The 24,872-nt window shown below is 38.8% G+C and overlaps 1 protein-coding gene across 10 annotated transcripts in view; it reads left to right on the top strand.

Moving 5' to 3' along the window:
- The window catches only part of MEIS2 (Meis homeobox 2), a 173,832-nt gene that overhangs the window by 39,768 nt on the left and 109,192 nt on the right, over positions 1–24,872 (top strand). For 6 of the 10 annotated variants that reach the window (XM_048305908.1, XM_048305906.1, XM_048305904.1 and 3 more), the window contains exons 8-9: positions 3,326–3,427; positions 13,396–13,541. In XM_048305908.1, the coding sequence (XP_048161865.1) occupies positions 3,326–3,427; positions 13,396–13,541 (248 nt within the window). The remainder of the gene's footprint in view (positions 1–3,325; positions 3,428–13,395; positions 13,542–24,872) is intronic. The other 4 variants (XM_048305911.1, XM_048305909.1, XM_048305912.1 and 1 more) reach the window with 1 other exon arrangement.

Here is a 24,872-nt window from a genome sequence, read left to right as displayed (position 1 = left end):
TCCTCGGGCTCATCCTGACTAATTAGTAAGGCAACACCTAGAACAAGTTCTGTTTAATAACATTGAGGAACACTAGTTGTGAGTGATTTTGATGCTAATAAAGATATTCACTGATGGGACAGATATTTGATGTCAATTATAGTATGTAATTTAGAAGTCCCTATGTGCTGGATAGGGTATAGGAAGGCTGGCAAATCACTATGGGAGATAATTTTTTTTTCTATTTGTTAAAAAGACTTCCAAAGCACCTAGCTATCCTCAGGGACCAATTAGTTTATTTTTTTGGTGCAACTAGTAGTATTGTCAACTAATTCCACAGTAATAGATGGGGTGGTGCTGCTAAAGATGTACAATCTGTGAACCATCAACAACCAGGGCCCAGGCTTGCATAATTCACTGAACCTTTATCACATAGAAGAAAAGCCACCATCAGTACCAGAAAGCAGCACGGTCAGGGAGAAAAGGATAGCTGTCTCATCTCCTTGATATAACTTTTCTTTCCTTGCCATTATCCAGTTTGAATCTCTTCTGCAAGAAATAAACAGGGTTGAATAGGGGGTTTTGTTAGTGCTTCATAAATGAATTGAGACTGCTGGTGTTCATTTCAAAAAAATGGTCCCAGACCTGCACTCCATGTTATAATTCTTTCCTGTTCTCTGAGTACTCTCCATTTAAATGTGAGGGCTGGTGCTCATGTAAGTGTCCTCACTGCAGAGAGACCAGCAGCAGGGACAGGTCCTGGTCCCTCGGAGCACTTCTTCCTGGGAATGCTGGCTTGCTCTGTGTGTGTAATCCCCAAAAACAGAAACATAGCATGTGTGGCAGGTGAAGTGAGGTCCAGAAAGTGTTTTGTCATTGAGTACATCAGAGGTAGAAAGAGAAAATGATAAATCTTAGTTTTGCCCTGGTCTCTCAGAACAAATTCTCACATATGCTGCAGGAAATAAAGACTGGATAATAATACTCTTTATACTTCAGGATTTTGGCCAGCCACAAATACAAAAAACTGTTTGGTCTGTTTACCAAAATTACAGTGCTAAGACTTGCTTTTGCTCCTAGTAACGAAAATGGAAATCCTGCTATTTAGCTGAAGGAGAAAAGAAATAAGATGTCCTTGTGTATCTATTTTGATGACAAGTACTTATGTCCAAGAACCTGCCTTCTAACAGCGTATTTCAGGATGTTCTCTTTATGATATGCATTTAGAAATGAAGAATTAGTAAAAACAATAGCCATGCTCAGACTTGAAAAAATGTAGTGCTCAAATGAGCACAGGAGTGTGTTGGCATGTTTGTGTTTAAAAGTAATGATAAATAATATTCACTTATGTAAGAGCCACCACCAATTACTATGAAAAGGAATATTAAGTATTACTTTCAAAGCCGTTTTCATTGAAAGCTGTGTGCCTTGCTTATTTGAGCAGTTTAAAAAAGAAATCTTCTCCTTAAAGTTTACTGAAGGTAACTTTCTGAGCCAATAACAGACAAAGGGAATAGAATATCCTGTGCAAGATAATGCTCCAATGCTATTAGCATCTCAATTCTTATGTGCTGTATAAATCTCTGTTAAGTTTTAAAAGCTGACATAGTAAAACACAGGTAAAAATATCTTAACTATAAAATTGCGAAGGGGGGGGGGTTAATGTCTCCGAGGCAAATCTTAATAGCTGAGATCCTATTTGCTAATTTTTTCCTTTTTTTTTTTTTTTTTGAGTACCAAGCCCTCTCATTGGCATCATTTCACCAAGTTTTTTACGAGGAGGGGGAGAAGGAGAGAGAGAGATGGAGAGACTGTGTGAAGTTTCTTCTAATGCATAATGCATTTAAACACTGTACTTTCTGGATTGATGCCACTAACCAGTTCAGAAATGATTCCTGTTTCCTCCTTACAGACTTGCAGTAAGGAGTCAGAGATGACCATGCCTACAGTCATTCCTAGCTGGTGTCAGAACATGACAATTCTGTTGTTCTGGGTCAGTGGTGAATAACTCACTCAAATGGTGCAAAGTCAGCCAGTTCTTAATTTTTTATCTCCTCAAGAGTGCATTCAGTGACTTTATCACTGAGAAGAATGACTCCCCTGCCTCGTGAGATCAAGATCTGGAAATTTGTTGCATCAGCACATTTAGCCTGGACTGCAACTTGATTGGCGGGGCTTATATTTGATCTTATGGCAGACAGGTCAGCTCTCTGACTGGCTAGGTGAACCTAGGTCCAGAGGGAAACTCCATTTTACCCATCTGAACCTGAAGGAAGGGAGGTCTCATAACTTGCCAGGCTTTTCCTTTGGGGTTCCTACATGTAGGCAACCCTATCTCCTTTGAAGGGGGGGAGTGGGGTGATGTAAGCTGTCTGGAACCCAGTTTGTGAGGCTCTTCCCTAGAAAGAGCTCAGGGACACAAATCAGTCTAGGAAGACTTTGTATGCACTGCATATTTGTGTTTTGTAATATTTTCTGCGACAATGAAAGACCTGAAATGAAACTACAGGATTTGAGCAAAAAGGCAAAGCATCAGGTGTCAGAGTGGGGTATCTTTGCTTTTGAGTTTTGTGCTGGGAACTTTTAAGAAAATAGTGTTACAACAAGCTAGTACCCTGTGGTTTTGCTCTTTTTATGCTTCATTATTTTCTAAATCCGATTCATAGAAGCTTTCGTCAAAAAGCTTTTTTCCCTGTTTCTACGCAACTTTGTGTATGTCCATTCTTTCGATCATTTAAAGCAGCCCAAAGTGCCTTATGGGGCAGTTTGGCTGCAGAGAGAGGCAGCCATAGCTGTCCCTTCTTTTTTGCTTGTTTTTTAATCATATTATCCTGAAACAAATCAGTAAAATTATACAATGGGAAAAAATAAATTGCTTGTCTGCCTTTCTGATATTATAAAGATAGCTGTCAGGGACTAGCTAGGAGCTTTAGCACTCTAATGCTTGCTCTTTTTGTCCATCTACTGAGCTGCAAAGAAAGAAAACATTTCCAGCCTTTCCAGTAACCACTTTTAATCATCCAATATATATAGCATGTAAGTTATAGATGGTTTACACTTAACATTTACAAGGTTTCTTGGAGGAAAAGACTTCTGAAAAACGGTACCCCCAAAAATAAATACGGGCATGTCCAAAGCACGCTTTTGTCATTTGGGACATGATTCACCAGTGGGAGCAAGACTTGATTGAGTCCTTCGTTTTGAGCGTCAAATAGCACATCAAAGAGTATCAGTTGTGTTTCCAAATACATAGCACACTATATTTAAAGTACGGCCTTTAAGTTAAACCTGCAAGAGCAGACTGTCAGTGTTGCCACGTAACCCTTCACATTCTGGCATTTTCCAGACTGCCAGCCAAATGAACACTTTAGGAGGAAGTGCATATATATGTCCGCAGCACCCAGCGGGTTATTCCACCATACTGTGCATAGGTGTTGGAGCTCTTATTGTATGTAAGACTTGCCGAGTTTGGAGTTGTTTTGTACTTTTAAATTTTTTCTGACCTATGCATTCACAGCAAGCATCTCTTCTTATGCGGTTCAGGTGTTTGTGAATGCATATCAAGATGGTACTTTTATTTGTGTTTTATGTAACACACATATTTGTATACATTTTATCACCAGAAAAAGGTTTTACGGTTCATTCTGAGACCTCTCTACTAAAATATCTTTTTTTTAAGCTTTTAGCCATCCTCCATTTTTTCTTTAATACATCTTAAAATAGACTAATGTGCATTTTGGACTCGTGGCCTAACAAGTGTCCTTTTTGGTAATTTAAGCTTTTGACTTAGTATCTCTCAGGAATAACTGTCTGTTACGTTTCTAGTCCTAACTTCTTTTTTTTTTAATGATGAAAAAATCTTATCCATGGTTACCTATATGTAATATTTCAACTTGGGCTTTCTTAATAACTAAATAGTCCTGAAAAAAGAGATTTCTAATGTGGACAGTACATGGACTCTTGCTATACTAGTGGGCATCATTTTAGGGGCTGTCTCCTGAACAAGAAGTTGTGTCAAACAGCATAGGGTCTAAGGGGAACTGCAAGACATTAAAATATCTCACAGTTCGTAACTAAGTTTAACGGCTGTGAGGAAAATTGAGATGTTCTGATTGCTATTTTCCTTTAAAAAAACCCAGTCATTTTTACTCTTAAAGAAACTACATTAATGATTTAATGAACAAGAATGGCGCATGATATTAGTCATCATCTACTTTTAAGTTCTCACATTCTGCTATATATAAACAACTGCAAAATAGTAAAGGTTAAATATTGATGAAGTACAATTGAGCTTAATTACTTCAGCTGCAGGTAGAATTTTAATTGAACTTAGCTATATTGCCCACATTTGATATTATTCTGATGACAAAAGAAACAGGATAGCAAATAAAAAATGGTACTTTAAACAAAATATAGCTCTTTAATGTATACTTACTTTCATATAGTTGATTGAGAAAATGAAAAACATTATCCCAGAACTAAAAAAGGAAAATAGTCTCTTAAAGGAGATGTGCTTTCAGCAGAAGAAAAATATTTTTTTTGTCTCCTGATTTCTTTAATGACTTGTTATTGTTGCCTCAGCTGTAGCCAGTCTGCAGCTGGTATTCTTAACAGAATTACTATGAGAATGCCAAAAATACTTCTCTAAAAATATATAAAAAAAGATTTTAAAAGAATGTCACTTAAACTGCAGCACAAGGACACTTTGTGTGACAGTGTTTAGTAGGATGAAAAATTTAAACAGAATAACAGCTATTTACATTCACACTGCAAAGTAATTACTGAAGCACATAAAATACTTAAACCTATTTTAATAATGCTTTCCTTCAGCCTAGATACCAAAAACTGGGAGTACACTTACCAACTTGTACTGAGGTGAGGAGGGTGGAAATTGAAGTTAAAACCATGTAGAAAAAAGTCCATTGAACACTTTCCTGGTGAGGTACAAAGTGAGTTTTACTTTTAAATAGAAGAGCATCATAAATCAGCATAAACCACATGTTTTAATGAGTGCATCTCCTCTGGAATTGTGCAGTGCTTGCAATTCTCTGTGAACAAGACAAGGATCTGGTCTTACACTTCTTACTGAGGCAAAACTGCCACTGACATTAATGATAATTTTGCTTGAATAGAACAAAGTGCTTGATGGCAGTTGTGCCAGCATGAGGAGTGCGAGATTAGGATAAACGTGCAAAAAAGTACAACTTCAAATGGCTGTACCTTTGACTTCTCCAGCTAGCGTTTCCTCCAACTACAAGGATCTTAATTATAACATTTTCTGGTTCAAAGATTAACATTTAGCATTCTGGGAAAGACTTTCTGGACTTTAGTAACCTGATCAGCACGGTCTCCTTTTGGTCTCTGCCTCTTTCTGGTTCTTTGTATTGCAGGGGAGATGATAGTATCTGGCACATTCCTCGGATGACTTGAAGATAGCAGCCTTCTGTGTTTGGGGCTGAAAGATTGTGAACTCTGTGTTAGCAGAAATGCCACACAGGGGAGGTGAATAGAACATTAAAAAAGCTTTAGCTTTAGGTACTGCAGCGCAAGCAGAGTTGAATTTGAGAGCTGGGACTTAAGTGGACATTTGTCCCTGCTTTCTTCCTTAATAAAATCTGAGTGTTAACTGTGGGTAAGGGCATTTGAGAGATCACTAAAAATGAATCATTGAGTGCCCAGAAGAGCTTTATTATGATATATTATGGACAACTTTAGAATATACCTAGTAGTTTTTAAGTGGTTATCAGATGCATCAAGGAGTTACTATTATGGTAGTGAATTATTTTGTCCTTTGCTGCAGAAGCAAAATAATTTGCCAAATTAAAATGTCAAAATAAAACTCATCAAAAACTGGATCTGTGTGGTCCTTCCTGGCCCTGTGCTCCCATCCAATTTTCTTTTGCCCCATGAAAAGCTATTGAGCAAAAAATCACAACTCCAACCAGCCATGTTTGTTGTGCTTGTGTGTGTTTTTGAAAAAGCCTGACACAATACTAAATCTGGGAAAAAATCTCAGTGCAGAAATCCTGACTGGCCAAATTGATTTAAGAAAAACATTACCAAATTTTAAAAACTCCAGACTGATACCAGGTTCCAGTACTGAGTCCCTGTAGGTAGAGGCAAGAGAGGTCACTTAGTTCGGTTTGTTTGCCCCAGAACCAATTAGGTAGAAGGTAATATTCTGCTCCTGAAGTTCCGCATAGACATTGCCACTGCCCAGTTAACCAGTGTGAAAATATCATGGAAAATAAATTATTAAACTATACTGTTATTACTAACTTGCCAGTTCCAGAGAAACAAATGCAGCCACATTTACATATGTGTCCATCTGTCTGTTTTTACACTTTATGTCTTCAACCAGTGGGTGAAATTGTTTTAATCCAAGCTGCAGTCTGATTTTTTTTTTAATTTGTTTTTTCCCCCTGCTGATATTTTTCTCTGTGTGTATGTTATTTGTAGATGGACATGCATATTCTCGACAGTAGCTGGTTCTTAATTGCCCCTTAAAGTAACCTAATCTATCTGGCCATGGTAGTTTTAACTGGAGTATGCAGCAGAGTTCTCCATGGATAATTTTCGTTAGTTAGCAGATTGTTACCATCTCAATGTTGCTGAAATCCCTAATCTCAGGTCAGCGTGAAGCTGCAGTGGTTACAATCCTGTTGCCTGATGTAGTGTGAATGGAAGTGCTTTCTGTCAGAAACATGTGGTCTCTTCAGTGGAGAGCCTGCGTAAATCCTGTGTAAATAGAGGGAGGCTAACAAAGGATGAGCCCCTGCAGCTCAGAGCATTTGGAGCCATTTGGAGGCTGAATTTGCTAAATGCTGCTTATACCGCCTGAAAAGTTGAAGAGAAAGGAGCATAAAATCCCTTCTTTTTTCTCTTTCTGCTCCTACCCTGGGGGGAGGGTGTTAAGGGCCAGGGAAGCCTGAGGTAAGCCTATGAAGACTGTTTTTTCAGTGCTCTTTTGAGTGTGAAAAAGGTGGCATGGGTCACTGTCCCCTCTTTAATGTCGGAAAACCCACACAGTTAGTAAATGTTGCATGTAAACTAAAGCATTTCATCCCTTCTCCTGCACTCCACGGCAGTGGGCCATGAACTAGTCACTTGAAAATCGCAGAAAAATTTCACTTCAACATGTCCGGACAGTTTAGCACAGCAGGAACGTAAGAGAGATCAGTAATTAGCAGGTTGCTTTACTGTTGTTTCCTTGTCTGCATTGGAACAGTTTTTTCACCTGATGTGAAAAAATGTTGGATCACAATGAACGAACCATGAACCTCCTGGCTGCATAAAAGACCTTAACATTTAAACTGCGGTTTATAAGTTTTCTCGTATAAAAGCTAGAAAAATATACTTTTGGCATTTGACAGAATTTCTAAGATTTCTCAATTCACTTCACAAATAAATATGAGCTCTAAACACAGACAATTAAGGCCACAAAAAAGCCAGGCTCTTTTCTTATTTTTGGACTGAAAAATTATGAAAGGGGAAACGTGAAACTCAACAGTTCTGAAAATAATTTTGAAAGACTTAGATCACTGATTTTATAGCATGCATGGCTATAATAACAGAGCTGAAATGTCTTTCCTACTTTGAATAAATAAAAAAAATTTGTAACTTCATTTTTGCAGATAAAATATATTAGTGACTCTAGAGAGGTGCCTGTCCAGAAACAGAAAAGAAACAGTTTTCATTCTGTCTCTTGTAAAAACACTTTATATACAGGATACTATGCAAGTCTTTAAGCCTTTAGCACATACTGCCAGATGGCAATAGGGACTAACTCCTGAATGACAAACTATGCTAAGTTGTAATTAGATTACGTAGAATAGTTTTGTAGGTGGGGTCTGATAGCATCTTAAGTTTTCTTCCTATTTGAATTTGCAATAATTATTAATGCCTTGTGTGAAATTCATACATATCATCTTTACATTATCAGCCCTATGGAATTGCTGCATTTTATTCTGGAAAGCAAAAGATCCTCCAAAATGACAGCAAGAGAGAAGCCCAGGTCTTTGCCTCTTTCCTGCCTCTAGAAGGGCAAAAGAATAACACCTTCTGTAGTAAGAGAGATAGTAGTGGTGTATGTCTGAAGTCTTCCTGTTCCAGTGTCCAACCTTTCTGTCCAAGATGCTCACTGAAACATAGAACAGAGAACCATGAGACATGTCGGGTGTCTCAGAGACAGCAGGGGAGAGAACACAGTGGTCTGATTGCAGCAGCTCACTTGAGGACACTCCACTCCAGGAAGAAGTGATCATGCAGGTCAGCACAAGCTGAGAGTGCCTGTAAGGCCCCTGAACAGCTTCTGATGGCTCCTTTCCTCCTGCAGTAAAGTAATTTAACAAAACCAGCACAGGTGCTGGCAGAGCACTGCCACTGATGGCACAGCTCTAAGCTGGGTTGTCCACCTGAACTGTTTGTGATTTTCAAAGTCCCATATTTGCCAGTCATAACCTATCTTAACTCAGTTTCCCTGAGCAGTAAGTGCAGGAGATAAACATGGCTCCTGTGGTATGAGGAGACTTAAGTCAACTTCCTTGAACAGAATAATTAAGAAGAAAAGAAAAAAAAAAACAATCCATAGCCAGAACTTCCTTCAAAGATCTGTGATCTACTGGAGCTGTAAGGCTAAAAGCCTGATAATTTTAAGAGGATAGAATGGAGATAAGGATTCTCCTGAAGTGTCTTTGATTCTGGAGCTGACCTTCCCTCTCTGCCAGTCTTCCATTCAACACAGACTATCTTATCTTCAAAACCATCTTCAGACATTTCTCTCTCCAGCTTTTTGGCAGTGATAATTAACCAGATTTTTAAGATTTTTCTCTGGTGGTTATATAGATCATATTACTAAGCTGAATGTCCTTATTAATAATGGTTTACAATACTTATGTGTCCAGATGGACACATTGTAAGTACAAACAAATAATTGCAAATTATTAATATAGGCTGCATGCAGATTTTCCCCTTTGTTTTGCATTTATATCTACATATTCCACTCCATCAAAATATTAGACTGGAAGATTAGAGTAGCTTACTTAAGATCAGCATAGTGCACTGCAGCTTTCCTTTTCAGAATCCTTTGGCTTGCTTTTCGTATTGCATCCACTATTTTTAGAGAAATGGTGAAGTGTCTTGTCTTCCCCCCAGTTTAGATACTCCTGCTGTTCTCTCTTTTCCTTCAGTGTGACAAACCTTAAAGCTGTAAGGGACCTCTGATGGTGAAGAAACTCAGACACTGGGTTCTGAAATGTTCTTTTCCAGAAATCACTTTTATAACTGCTCTACTTGCTATGATGGTAACAGAAACTATTTCTAGAATTTGAATCTGGACTGTTAACAGGCTTCTGTGCTTTGGCCTGACTGGGTCATCCTTTCAGTTATCATTTTGATAGATTGGGAATTTCTTATTCATCCTGTTCACAAGTGGTAAAAAGACAAGATGAGCCGCTTCTAAACTTGCTTCATCTGTTGCTGTGTTTTTACTCCGTGAAGAACACAAAGATTAGGGTTGAGGTAATACTGGTAGTGTGGAGGACTAACAAAGAAAAATTCATTGATACAATAAGGTTGGACAGGCCGTATGTAGGACTGATCTATGTTTCGCTAAGAGTCCTTGGCTGTGTCAACACTGGGCTTTGCAATTTTGTCTGTCCAAGGAAATCAGTTTGCAGAAAGTTAAGTTGGAATTATGGTGCAGTGGAAACCCTGCTGTAACTATTTATATGATATTTTAAAAGAAGATGTAGTCTCCTTTGCTTTCAATGCAAAGGGATTTATCTTGTGGAAGGAAACCCTCAGCACATGCTAAGGGTGCCTGAACACAGGGCCAGTGTGGAAGCCCAGCTTCCCTCTGTGTAAAGAAGACTTGCACATTCAGTGTCCTCTACAAACTCTTCCCCTAGAAGAGAAGGTCTTTAAGGGACTCCAGGTGGGTCACTTTGCAAGGTTTCTTGTAAACTCTCTCCATCTTTTATAGGGGTTACTGAGACTATTACATAGCATTGCTATAATCTTAAACAAGCTGGGTAAAATGCCTAATTCTCTACTGGCTCAAATCCTGCATAGTCATTGACACCTCCACAAAGAGAGTGCCACTTAAGAATTCTCCACTTTCCTAGACCACTGATAGGGTTTTGCAATAATGCATACTGTCTGCGCAAGAACAAATCAGTGAACAGTACAGAAAGCAGAAGAAAATCACACTTAATTTTTTTGGTACTGTGTAAAAGAGAGAGACAGTGGACCAAAATCTAGCCTTAATTTCTCCTCTAGAAAATTGGTATAACTATGCTTGTATCCCAATTTCCATAGAATTTAGGATTTGACTCTACTCTTCTTAAAAATTACCATCTAAACCAGGATATGAATAGTTCATATAAGCAGAATCTCTTGTAATGATGATTTAATGACTTAAATTTTGATTCCTTCATATGGTAGTGAAAAATATAGTTAATCCAGTCTGCCATAAAGTGATTTTCATATCTCTTCATTTTATTTAGCTTTTGATAATTTATTTTTCTTCATTTAAAGTAACTGATATTTATTTGGATACAGAAAACTAGGACCAGAAGTAAATAATTCCATCTTGGAAAGGACAGTTATGGGCTTTTTCTATGATTTCTTCTCACTAGAAACTGCATCCACTACTATGAGCAGTTGTAGTTGTCTTACTAAAGATATGACAATACAGATTAACAGGGCTGGGTCTGTCATACACCAGGAGGAAAAAATCTTGCTGTATTTTTCTTCTGATATCATTTGGAGTTACAATATTTGAATTTTCTTTCATGAGGTTATGGAGCAGATTAGGAAAGCACCAACTCTTATGATTTCAACTGCTGATTAGAATGGGAAGGCAACGGGAGCTTTAGCTGAACTTTTCTTTCTTGGGCTGCTATTATCTTCTTAAAACCAGGATATTAATAATGTCTTCAAAAGGTCCAAACACTGATTTAGCACGTAGACGACTCCTGCTGAGGATGCTCACAAATAGGAGAGTATATGCAGACAGACAGGAATTTGTCCATACAGAGAGTGAACTGGTGCTTCTGTGGTTTGAAAGGATGGTGCAGAGCAGAAGTTTTACAGCTCCACACATCCTGTGCATATACACTAAAGAGACAAAGATATCTTTATCCGCACGACAGATAGACAAACAGACTGACTGACTTCAAACTTGCACTTTCAGTAGGGATTTTTTCCCCCATCTCCGGGTACTGCTTTTCAAAATTGCCTGAGGCTACAGTACAGCACCTCAGATCCCCAAGGCCCATTGCCTGGCTCCTAATAGCCACTCTCCATCTGTGTCACATGAACAGCTGATGAGATAGCTCCAGTGTCTGTATTTTGGAGAGCATATCCACCCAGGTTAAAATGCTGGGGTTGCCAAGGAGCAGTCAGAAGCCATTAGTGTTTGTGAGAATTTGCCTTGCAGCAGTTCCTTGGCGTAGTGGAAAGTGTGTGTGTGTGTGTGTGCGCGCGCGCACACGTGTCTGTGAGAGAGGGGTAGGGTGGAATATATGGGGAGTAAGAAAGCAGCAGAAAGGAGTGCTTTCTAAATAACCAACATATTGCGAAAGCAAACAGTTGGTTACAGTGTTTAGAGCTTCCATAAACTCTTCGATTAGTTTACTGTGATTTAACTCTCCTTTCTCTATCATTAATAGAAAAAAAAAAAGCCACGAGAAAGAGAGCAGCGACTTCAGGGTCTTGCTCTGGTGTTTGGGCAGATGGAAAGGAGCTGCTCTGCCTTGGGGCAGGGTGGTTGTAATGAAGTGGCCTGTCAGTCTGTAAATAGTGAGGGTCATCTCTTCCATGTGATGGAGGGTATCACATTGCAATGAAAATGGAAATGTCAATAAAATTAATCTGCCAGCTCTTTGCTGTGGCTTTTTCTGTCTCTCCAGTCCAAAAGGGTTGGTTTTTCAGAGGGGACACGGTATGAGAAAGGTGATCTGGCATGGGAGGGAAGATGGAGCTGAAATGCAAGTTTTGAAGCAAATGGACTGTATGTAGCAGCAATGTATTTCGTTTAGTAGCACTACAGATCTAGACGAGGCTATACGAATTAGCTCGTGAATCTATAGCATTCCTCAGGAAGCTATGGAGCGTCTAGCTCAGGCTACATTGAGCACAGAGTTTATTGTTTTAGGCTTTCTTGGACAAGGTTTTTACTTAGTATGGGATTTATGGCATTTACTGCTAATGAATGTCTATTCTTAAATTACAAAAACCACCGTCTCAGCACAATTCCCAGATGTCCTTCCAGGACCTCGGCTTCTTAAACACCAGCAGGGAGCATAAACTCTCCACTTCTCTGTTTTCCTCTTTCGTGTGGCTCCGGGCTAATGATGTGTAAGGAAAACACAGCAATCTATAAAGTCTCAGTGCTGTCCCAGTATTCTTCATTTATTTTGCATTTGATTATGCCACAAGTCGGATCTTGTTTCTTTCCTTTTTTTAAAGTTATTAGTTCAAATATTAATGTAGGAATATGGCATATATTGCTGCTCTTGATTGATGCCTTCCCAAAAACAGGAAGACGTGCTCGTATGAATTTTAAGAAAGTAGGGGTCCTGCAATGCCTTGCCAGAAGAGTTTTTCAGATACATAATTTAGATGCCCTCCAGGCAGGCTTTCAAGGCATTTTTGCTGGAGGGCAAGAAAAAATAACTATGACTGTTAAAAGTAAATGATTTTTGCTAATGCACAATTAATGCCAGGGAAAAGCACAGAAGAGAAGGATGTTGATGGAAAGTTCTGATTAAGTGAGAGCTCTACCTTGATGTGCATCTTTTTTTTTTTTTTTAATGATAATAATCACTGATGTAGAGATGTAGAAGTTTTCATGTCATGCAAATGCTGCATGCAGGGTCATACTAGGTGTACGTGTTTGTGAGTGCGTGTGTATGTGTGCTGGGAGGTGATGGTTACGGGGAGGGGCTCATCTGACAGTGTGTTATGTGCACTGAATGGTGACATGGTTACTGCCACCTCTGCAGAGGGCCTCGAATATATAGACTACAGAACATTTAACTTGATTACTTATACGTACATATTCAGAATGGTTGTAGGGATGCATTTACAGTAAATGGGTTTTCTTGTGGCAGGTTTTCCCACACTGAATCCCATAATTGAAAAAAAGCTACTGCACTATGTCAAGCACACAATTATAATTGAATTAATGATATATGCATGTGTGAAACACAAAATTAGTATTTGGAGAGACACGGTTTTCTAATTTTTACATATTTGTATCAGCATTCTTATATAATGAGAAGCAGTATGTGCCTGATCTGACAAATGAAAACCCCCCTAACTGTGGTAGTGTCTTGGTAATTAATTATACTTTTGGCTTCTATATTTTGTTCATTAAACATCTTCTCCTTCCTGTTTTTCTTTTTGTTGTAGGTGATGGTTTAGACAACAGTGTAGCCTCACCTGGTACAGGAGATGATGATGACCCAGACAAGGACAAAAAGCGTCAGAAGAAAAGAGGCATTTTCCCCAAAGTAGCAACAAATATCATGAGAGCGTGGCTTTTCCAGCATCTCACAGTAAGTGGTGCCCAAAACCAAAATAAATTTCTATTCATGTGCCTGATGAGATTCATTTATCATTATTAGAAATCAATTGTCCCCATAGTTTTTTTGACCATTAGGTCTCAGTCTTTGTTGCTTTTTTTTTCCACTAGATTTTTTTTTTCTTGGGTCTTGGAATCATGACAAATCCCAAAGAAATCAATCAATCAATCTATCTATCTATCTATCTATCTATCATCTATCTATCTATCTATCTCTATATATGTATATATATATATATATACACACATCCTATAAAGCGAAAAAGAGAGAGAGTAAATGCCTTAGCATGGAACACCACCTATATATGAAGTAACCATTTTTGGCTTTGAACTATTCAAAATCTTCCTACGGACAGCAAAAGGGGAATTCTTGCTTTAGCACATATAAAGCTCTGCCTTCTGGATTCTTTATTGCTGGTCTCTGTTTACACAAACTTCATATGTATGTGGTGAAAGAGAAAGCCCTGGTCTGTGTGTGCTGACATACACTGTGGATGTTAGAGAAGTCAAAGCAGCAGCTTGCAACCTTGTCATTGTTACATTTTTGTGAGGAAATAAAGAAGGCTTACATATTCCCTAGTTTTTCAGTTGTGTAACAGAGAGAATAAGCACCTTTTTTTGCTTCTCTTCAAGTCCATTAATGTTAAAACCCAGCCATATTCACATATGGGGAGAGAGAGATTAAATATCTGAAATAGCAGTGCTTTCCTTGGGCTTTTATTTGTCTGCTTGCTATTGGTTTTATGTGCTGGTGTTCTGTTGACTATTATACCTTCACTTAGGCATCAAAATGTAGTTCTGCAGAAAACCTAGTAAAGCTAGTTTACTTCATGTGGAAAATGATGGAAACTGGTAAAATTATCAATTGATTATCTTCCTCTCACTTTGAAATTGTTTCTCACTTGATAAGGTTTAAAATGCTAGCTGTTATTAACTACCTCTTCTTCTACCAAAGTTTTATATATTTCCGTGGTTTTATAAATTTCCTGCTGTTGGTTACAGTGTAATGATTCTGGGACCCGATTTATTTATGATAGAGACTATCGAACTGCTCTGCCAGCAGCACAACTAAAGGGGGGAGCAATAGATTCACATTTCTAAACCATCATTTTGATGTAAGGACATTAGTAGCAAACTAAGGTGCATTGATCTGGCCTGTGGGGTCAGGATTAGCTGGAATAGCCAGTGTCTCTGCTGGAGTAGTGGTTACTCCTGCCTCTCAGCTATGGCCATTTCAAAGGTCAGGTGCCCTGTACCCACTTGGCTCAGAGGAATTAGACAGAACATGAGTCTCTGGGCTGATTACTTAACCAAAGACAAAATAATGAGTCCTAAGCAAATACTGACTAATTGAAAGGGCTGTAAATCCATTACATATTGGTCAGGGATAATCAGGAGTATTTAATCACTTTTATCTATTCAGGAGCACTGAAGCTGCAACAGCAAAGCCCTGAACCTTGCCATGTGCTTATTATTCTCATCATTATCAAAATTACTTCACAGCTGTTCTTTGCTACATCACCTCAGCTGGAGATTTACTAACCTGTAAAATGTTTTTAATTTGGAAGTCGAGTGAGTGCGAGTGGAGGGTTTTTCATTTAGCTGTAGGGTATCTTTAGACGAGTAGTACAGGCAGACAGCAAAAAGCAGGGCCACAAATGAACAAATTTGGTTTGTAGATATCTCCCTGTTAACTCCTGTTTCCTCTTATGAAATTTGTGATATCTTGGTTTTTTCCTCCCTGCCTTTCTTTCTCATGTGCTCTTTGAAAGCATTTGACACTTACTTTTTAAACAGTCAACTGCCTCTTGCTTCTCTTGAGAAAAGTCCTTCTGGCTTTTTGAAATCCCTTTTCCTTGTTTCTATCCTCTCTCTCCTGACCCTCTCCATCCTGCATGAATTAAGGAAATTTGCCATCACTGGTGAGGATGGCCTCACAAAAATCAGATTAAATGAACACAAAAAAGCCCCAAACCTTTTACCGTCCAGGCTTTAATGAGTTTGCAGGTGTTGAAAGATTTACTGCGCTGTAATTCTCAGACCTGCAAACTGATAATGGAGACCCCTGACCAGTGCAATGTAAATTCAGAAAGATTCTTGCCATAAACACATGCAGGGAAGGAAGAGAACTCCTTTCTTTTAAAGATCTGACACTTTTTCTCAAATTAGCTTGTCCATTCAAAATGTAACGCTGGCTGAGCCAGAACGGGGGAATCTGTGATATACAATTTTATTGTTTCAAATAAATATCTTTACAATGGCAGTCCATGATTCAATGTACATTCCTTCATTACTACTCTAACCTTATTTCAAATTGGTTTGTTCCTCCTTTGTGCTGTATGACCTGTTCATGTATTACAATAATCCCCTGATGTACCCTTTTTTCTTTCTCTCTCTCTCTCTTTTTTTTTAAAGAAACTAATTGAATTATCTCATTATTTTAATTTGTTAAGCAAATGTATTTTACGTCTCAGGATGTGTTCTTAAAGAAGGGGCTGCTTAGGCTTTGCCCCCTGAATGGGCCATTGGTACATTTTGACATTCATGCATTCATTAAGGAGAGGAACATAAAAGAGCTCTGGTTGTATTTTTTTTTCAAACACCCAACCAGCATGGAGCAACTTTTCCATAAGCCACAGGGGTCTCTCTACATATGTTCTCAACTGCAAGCCATTGTCACCTATTCTGAATACCTCAAAAGGACAAATAAAATACTAAAGGCCAACTGTAGCAATTGTTAGCTGTTAGTCTCAATATGACAAAAATCATTAACCTCTGATTTCCCTGGAAGGAGAGGCAGTGGCAGTCCATCTCTTATGGCATAGATTAAACCTAAAAGTCCTTTTGACTGTCAAATTCCAAGAGAGTAACTTAGATCTGACTAATTGTATTTACTTATGATTTTAAATAAAATGCTATTTTTTTTCCTTTATTCAACCAGTTTGCAAACTCCTAAGGCAGCCAATTTTAAAAATTGAATGGTCTAAGTGGCTTTTTTGAAGAGACAGGCACTTGAACTCTGATGTAGAATGAATGTGTCTGACAGGCTGTGTCTTTCAAAACAATTTCAAACCCCTATCACAGCTTCCATTTTTTAGTAACTTTAATTATATTTGAAATAGGATACACATGCATGTTTTTATTGTTGGAAATCAAATGCAAGGAGTAGGAGCTTCTGTCATGTTCTTGTTCACTTACTGAGCTCTGTCTTACATTTGGAATTACAACAGTACCGGAAGATAAAAGATCTGAGGATGAATTGGTTGGAAATGTGTATGCTTTTTCTGGATAATATCCAGTGTTTAAGAAAGTAGAGGAAATCCTAGTCTGGTAGTATAATCTTTTCAATAGTACATAAAGATTATGACATCAGAAAGGTAAACCTGACATTAAGACTGTTTTCAGTTGAGTTCAAAGGTGGCTAAAGAAAAGAAACAGCAAGAAATCTGACCCAAGCCAAGAGTTTATTCATAGCTTTGGAAGACTCCTTTTCCTCTATGCTAAGGAGTTCTTAGTACACTCAATTAGCCTCTCAGAGATCTCTGCTTTCCTCCCTCAAGTGCTCCCCTATTTGCCCTGCAAAGAACATATTTGATCACGAAGTGAAAACAGGAAGTGCTCAAATGTATAGACACCTCCAGCTTACACCAATGTTGAGATTAGGATTTCTTACCAGCAGCTATAGAGCTGGTGCCCCTCCTCCCATGCCCTTTTGAAGGATGGAGGACCTTTAAAATATGCATACATAATCAGAAGAGAGGAAAGTTATAAAGGAAGTAATTATACCATTCTATGGACTTGTACCTCTGGTAGTTCATCCATTTCTGCAGCAGTGTGCCGAAGACTACATTTTTGCTACATTCAACATTTTCTCACCTTTTTTTACAGTGCTGGTAGAACAGTCTCATTTATGCTTTGACACTTACCTGGAGTGATGCCCTTCGTTAAAATTCTATTTTGGTTGTTTCTTTTGTTACAGTCTTTAAGAAGATGTGTATCTTAACAAATAGTATCAGGTTTAGCAATGGTAGCCTGCAAACTAAAGCCTTTTTTATGAAAATGCCAGATTTCCATCTGATAGTATTTGGGATGTCTCCCCTGAAGTCAGAGGAGTTGAGCTGGTTTTTCTGCTTTTTTTTTTTTTGCTGGCTGAAGTTCTGTCTTCTAACATTGAACAATGTAATTTTAGCCTGATTTCCACAGTCCTCTGGATGAAAATCTTGCTCTTTACACAGTGTATTGTAGAATATATTTTGGTTTTATCTGTTTCATTGTCAGGCTAGAGTAAGTTCTCCTGGAAGGTGGTAAAATGAACCAGCCAGAGCTTTTGTTCTTACCTGAATTAATTTTCTTAACTTGTCATATTCAGGTGTCCAGATTGCATAATATGAATAGTCTTACTGAAACAGATTTTTTTTTCAGTATTTATGTGGGTGTATCTGAGAATAAAATGTGTATCTATCATATTTTGATGAATGGCTTATCAAGCCTTTTATACAGGGAAGTTATTTTATTTATTCATTAGATTTGATTCTAGAGATGAATGTCATCAACCAAAGCCAATCTGGGAGCAAGTGTTCAAGGAAGTTGAATCCAACACACCTTCATGACTATCTCCTTCCGTATTGTGATTTTGGGAATAATACCTTAAAGAAAGGTTACTAACATAGCTGGCTATTGCACTCTGCACTGAACAGCTTACTTTCATATCAAACAGTAGAAGAACAGCTTTTCTCAGAGATGTGATTTGGGAGAAGCATTTTTCGCATTGTTGTTTTTGCTCTACTTTAAAAAAACAAAACTAAACCCAAAAATACAACAGACCTCTGACCAGTTAAAATGGTGAGAAGAAGGCTGGGAGGCTCCAGATAATACAGGAAAGTGCAGTCATTCTAGTGAATTTCATGCATGTGTTGGAGTGCATTGTAACACGCACTGAGGGTACACAGAGGAGATGGACAATGTCCTCTGATTCTCCTGTAAAACTACCTGCACATGGGTTCATGTGGCTGCCATTTCCACCTCAGTGCGTCACAGAGTCAGAGAGCTGGAGGAGCCTAAGCTACAGTTTTATTCCAGGTCTGCTTTTAGGCAGAGCTGGCTGTGTGCTGTTTTCAGCAAGGTAATAAGTTGCCTGCTGGTGTAGAACAGACCTCTTTTTACAAACACCACCCAGTTGGAAGCATGTCCTACAAAATAATATTGTGCTCATTTTTCAACTGGATAAACTTTTGTGAGGAGAGGTTAAATGACTTCACCCCCCAGTGCTAAAGAAAAGTCAGTACCTGAATGCTAAATTCTCATGACCTGTGGTCTTACGGTCCTCAGGATGACAGAGTTGTGCCTCTTTGTACCCCAGAGTTGCTTTGGTGTCTCACCAGAAGGGCTGGTGGTGGCCATTAACATTTGTAGTTATTGCTGCTGGTAGCACAGCCCTGCCTAATGTCAGCAGCATCCCCCTCCTGTCCTGCCTGCCTGCACTACCGTGTCACAAGCCTGGGCAGAATAAACCTGGAAATCTTTCTCAAAATGACACTTCTGATCCCAGGCTGAAAGGTTTCATCCTCCAAGTGCTCCTAGTCCTCAGCCATGAAATCCATCCTGAAGGTTTAGTAAGAGACCAAACATTCACATACCTTTTAAACGCCACAATCTTAAAAGAAAAGAGCTGAAATGGGATGGGGGTGGGGCTTTGTTTGTTTTAAAAATGGAATCTGAGATTAGATCTGACATTTCTACATCCACCCCCTACAGAAGAGGGAACCCAGGGTCATGGGGTGTGTGGGCCTCAAAAGCTAGCTTTGTCTGGGAGTGGTTAATCTAATCATTGTTACATAGACATCTGTTATTTCTTCTGAAAAATTGATGCTTTTGTGACACAATGATCCATCTATTTAGTACAACAGCCTAAGTAATTAAATTAAAAAAAGAATATTTTTGTGGGAGCATGTATTATAAAACTGCCATACCTCCTTGTACCAGTGAAAAGGCTGAGGAGAGGGAGAGGAAGATGGAGAGGGGCAGAGGGAGAGGAGTGCTTTAAGTCTCGCATTGTTTTCTGCTGGCTGGAGGAAAACATCTGTGAATTGTTTGAACTGAACCTTAGCAGGGACTGTCTGAATCTGTGTCATCTCTGTTTAATTTCAGGAAATGATGTCACAGCACATTAAATAACAATGCTGCATGATTTATTTTTACTTGTACATGCTGTCCTAAGCATTTCGGTTACACGGCAGTGTTTCCAATTAAGTGCAAGCTTTCGGTTTTAAAGAATATACTCAGTAATGCTTTTTTGGGGGGGCATGGGGCATGGAGAGGCTGGGTTTTTTAGGGGGTCACCAAGGTTCAGGGCTGTCGGAGGGCTCTGGGCCCATTTGTCATGTGCTTATTTGTAGTTGGGACTGGATGTCAGCTCTCTCGTCACCCATGGCAACCTCCAGGACCGTGGGTTTGTTACAAAGCCTGTCTGGGGGAGAAAAAACCCTAAATATTCCGAACCGATCCGTCAAAAGACCTATTAGATAGTTATAGCCAGGCCTATGTACTGTAGCTTTTGCCTCGATCAAACTTTCTGCACTCCCCCTTCTTCTGTAGAAGAATAGAGGACATAAGTCAATTCTGTCTGCCATCTGTCGCCTCTTTCCCCGCTCCTCAAATTAAAGAGACAGTCCAAAATTTAAATAATCGGATACAATCACAGGAAGCTGGCCTGGAAATTATTACATGTGCAATTGGTTGAGGATTTTTTTTACTTCTCATTTTATTTTGAAGAGGAGATCTTTATTGTACTTCTTTGGAGATCAAAATATGTTGTGTGTTTCAGCTTCAAAAATAGCATGCTGAGAAATACTGGATTTGCAGTGTCACTGGGTTGTTTTCTAATAGGATTCCAAGTTATATATAGGGTGAAATTCACACACACACATACACACCCTCCCCACCCCCCCACCCCCAAAGAATCCCCAAATTGTGAATCCTGCAAGAGACAAGTAAATGAATCTCACCAGCCTTCGCCTCCTGCTCTCCCATCCCTTTCATCCCCTTTCTGTCCTCAAATCTGTGGCAGGCTGAGGGGCTGCAGCAAAGCCTTTTTTGGTGCTACTAGGATAATTTAAGCTATTGAGTCTACCTAATGGTCCTCTTCTAGGCCTGCTGTAAGAGTTTTTCACAGTACCCTGTCTGATATTAGCTAGCTATGCTTTACCTTTGCCTCTTCTTGTTTTCTCTTTTTACCACCCTGCCTGTTTTTGCCTCCTCCTCATCAACAGGCAACACAGTGTCAGTACTGCAGCAAGGTGAATTTCATTCATGTGACATATGAGGTCAGCTGATGCGAAACCATCAGATAATGTGGCTAGATGTTACTTTCCAATTTAATATTTTACCTGCCATTTTCAAACAGGGGATTCCTGAGAACAACAAAAAGCATGTGCATGGTTTTAGCCAAGGCTTGATTAAAAAGCCTCGACTGAGCAAGCTGAATGTGGCCTAGCAAAAGATAGGATCAACCACTGTTTTTCTCTGGTTGTTATAGTCAGATTACAAAGCTTTACGGAGTCAGTATAGGAAGTAAGTGAAAAGAAAAGGAAAGGGAGCACCAAAGTCCAATTAATGAATTCCTTAAAGTAATTGAAACAAGGAAGTGGTAGTGACAAGGATTCGTTTATATAGAATTGTGGCTTCGAGGCTCACAAGGCAAAAGGTGGTTTAACCAAAGCATATGCAAATATAAAGTGTTCAAACACTTTTTAAACTCCAAAAACATTGCACTAAAAAATGTTGTGAACTGCAGCTTTTGAAGATCAAGATCACAGTCAGCTAGAGGAGATAATTCTTTGGGACGTGTTCAGGTTCCACTACCTAAAGCTGTTGTCATCAGAAAAGTCATAGTTCCTCCCTTTCTCTGTTGTGTGTGCACATGATTATATGTAGATATAAAATGTATTCTTAGGGAAAATACAATTGCTGTTGTTTGTGCAGTGATACTACCTCTCAGTTTTGCCACAGAATATGTTTAAAACTTTCTTTTCAAGATCCATGAGCAGGACAATTGGTTTCAAGGAAGTTTTTGGTAAAATTAGAGTTACGCTGAAAAATAAACCATGTTTCTGCCAACAGTTCCACAACTGCAAAGAAATAGATATGCCAACTCTTATTGCTGCCTAATGAAGAGAGTAGTTTGTGGCAGACAACATTACCCCTGGTGTTGTGGAGTTTGCCTTGAGTTATGATACCTAGAATACCATGCATTACATATTTTAGAGTTGATTGGCAGCAGTCATTTGTAATATCTAAAGCAATCATTGGCATCTCTAAAGATTCATGATTATCTTTAAGTATAATGGTCATACGGTTTTCATGCTTTTACATTTGTTATTTTTTATTTTTAACTGCTAGCCCCAAATCTGCCAAAACTAATTCCAGTTGTTTTGTCTGATACTGGGTGATAGGCCATAAAGATTTTTTTAAATCTTGGTTTTACCTTTTTATGATGACATTTCAAAACATGTATTTTATTTGTAGCAGTTGACTACTTATGTCCATAAAATGTTTAACATCTCATGACATACTCTTACAATCTGAGGACAATAAATCTGAGTACCTCAGTAAATAGCAGCAAATACTTTAGTTTAGTGTTTAAAAAAGAATCTGCATATATCAATTTGTTTAATGCTGCAGAAATTTGACTGTCATCAGGATCAACCTCTTACTTGGTCACTTAAAAGTGGGAGCTTGATAATCTGAAGTGGACATACTGTGGAAATACTATCTGACTATATCCGATAGCAATGGGAAAGCTCCTGTTCACTTTCTTAACATACACTAAATATGTGAAAGGAGTAGATTTTTGTAAGATCATGGCCTATTCTAGATGACTTTAAGCTTGTTATGTCAATTAAAGAAACTCCAAAGATGATGTAAGCTACATTGTTAGTTGATATGCTGTATACATACATGGATCTTTATAAAAGCAGTTACTTTTCCTCCCAGGTAAGTTAAAAAATTAAGATTCCATTCTTTGTGTTCCAATATTTGCAGATAATTCACAGATTTCTGCCTAATGATGTGTATCTCTCAGCCCTCCTTCCACTAATTCCAGTGGAACTCTGATCCCTTTGAAAAAGCCAGAAAAGGTGTAGTGAAATCATAATGGGAGACAGGCAGAAAAACACTTAGTAAGTGTTAAATGCTCTAGCCACTTTATCCACGAATTACGCTTAACAACTCTTTCAACGATTCCCTATTTTATGACAGAAAGACGAATGTCTTGGGTACTCAACTGTTTGTCACATTCTCTTGTGACCCATCTTTCTCTGCTGTTCCCAGGATGCTTTAGCACAAGGGAGCTCTGGTAGGCATGTGGAGTTACCATTTCTCTTTCTAGCTGTGGCCATGACAAGACACTGTGCCTTAGTTTCCCTGTTTAAACAGTATGGCATAATGATTGTGGCTGCTTCTTGAAGTGCTTTTCATATTTACAGATGAAAAACACTGTGTTAAGCCTGCATCTTGTACTTTGCAACAGCTGAATTACAGAGTATTACATTTCTGTTGTGGTTTTATCCTGCTGCTGAAAGAGCATGACAGTCATGCAATGCTTGTACAAATACCTGAACTTCTGTAGACTTTGAAAGTTCAGGACAACTTTCTCTTTTTGAAGGACCATTTAATATAAAATTAAAAGTGTAATGTTCTTGTTGGTCTACACTGAAGATGACAGCATATGATTTCTGCAAGCTACTTTAGTGCAAGTGTCTTGGGCTTGTGTTAATTTTGTCAGGTCTATTCCTTGCTGGTGACCTGATGTGGTGATGGCTGCATGTAAATGGTATCAAATATCTTTCCCAGAAAGCATCGCGAGAAAGAACATTGGGCATCAACTGCTGGCAGAGAGGCAATAGTGAGAAGAAAGGGAGTGTAACAGTATTAAAAAATGCATCTTTGTACTTCATGAAGTTGCTAGTGGATATTCCCCTCCTCAACAGTCCTGGAGTCTCCTGATGTGAAATTGGACTTTGGAAGCTTTCCAGCCAGTCCTGAGCATTTCTGCCGCCTCTTTCAACTCAGCCAGGTGCTTGCCACTTGTGCATCCCACTTGTGCTTGAATGAAGAAGCAGGAAACAGGAGGGTGACAGAGTGAAGAGCAAGGGACTGAAGGGACATTGCAAAGTCCCCATTTCATATTGGAAAGGTCCCTGCTTACTGAGGACCATATGCAGATAGCTGACAGCTGTTTGGATAGTTCACGAATGAGCTATTCAGGGATATGGAGTGTTCATAGTGAGAAAGATCATGATATGTGTGATAGCAACAGGAATAAGGAATGTTATGTGGTCAGAAAAGTGATGTGTGTATTTGAGAGAGTCAGCAGAAAGGAGTATTGCATAGGAATGGTGGCACATGTAAATTGCAAAGAAAGCTGGTCAATTTGAGGGAACACTTCAAAATCTAAATGTTTAAAGAGTGCTTTAGTTTCAACTATAAAGGGTTATTCTGTTATCTCATTCAGATGTAAAGTAGGAAATTAAATAGAAACATGTGTTAATTATTGTGAGCAAAAAAAAAGGGGGAGAACAATTTGATTCACTTCTCCCTTCCATCTTCTTTATTCTTTTGGTGGACTATTCCAAGAGTTGCGTTATCTGGTCTTGTCTGTTTTCAGTTTGATTTCTTCCAGTTACACAGGGACACTTTACTACATGATCTAATGTCTCTTAGGAAAGAGAGGGGCTTCCCGAGCTGGCATGAACTTCTCTGTGGATGGTGGGATGAACTGCAGAGTTTTAGGGTAATCCTATCATTCACATAATATGCCCACTTACACCTCAAGTTTAAACAGCCTACAACCTATGTGTGTGTTGTATGGTGGCCATGAACTGCCAAGCAAACACTTCCCAGACCAAAAAAACCCCATTACTTTGTACATACCTAACCAAAGCATTTGTAGACAATTTACTGCTGTAATTAATCTTAGCTGTCCTAGCTCCTATGAACTTATATCTGACAATGCTCTTGGATGCAACCAGCCTTCTGAGAAAAGAGACTCTTGCCACTTTCTCTCCCTTTTCTTGCCCAAAAGTTGTCCATTTAGAAAGCAGTAATGCTTTCAAAGGAGATTAAATCCCACTGTGAACCAGTGCAAAACTATATGTGCAGCAGGAGAATAAAATGAACAAGAATATGGTGTTTTTCTAGAATGGGTAAAAATAAACATAACCATAGAGCTGTGAAACTATCATGAATTTGGCTCCTGGGGTCTGAACCCTGTTCAAAGCCCCAGCTGAAAAGATACAATACTGCACTC

The sequence above is a fragment of the Corvus hawaiiensis genome, chromosome 6 (assembly GCF_020740725.1).
Source record: "Corvus hawaiiensis isolate bCorHaw1 chromosome 6, bCorHaw1.pri.cur, whole genome shotgun sequence".
NCBI classification, from domain to species: Eukaryota; Metazoa; Chordata; class Aves; order Passeriformes; family Corvidae; genus Corvus; species Corvus hawaiiensis.
The sequence above is the reverse complement of the archived record's forward strand: the minus strand, read 5'-3'. Positions and strand labels throughout refer to the sequence as shown.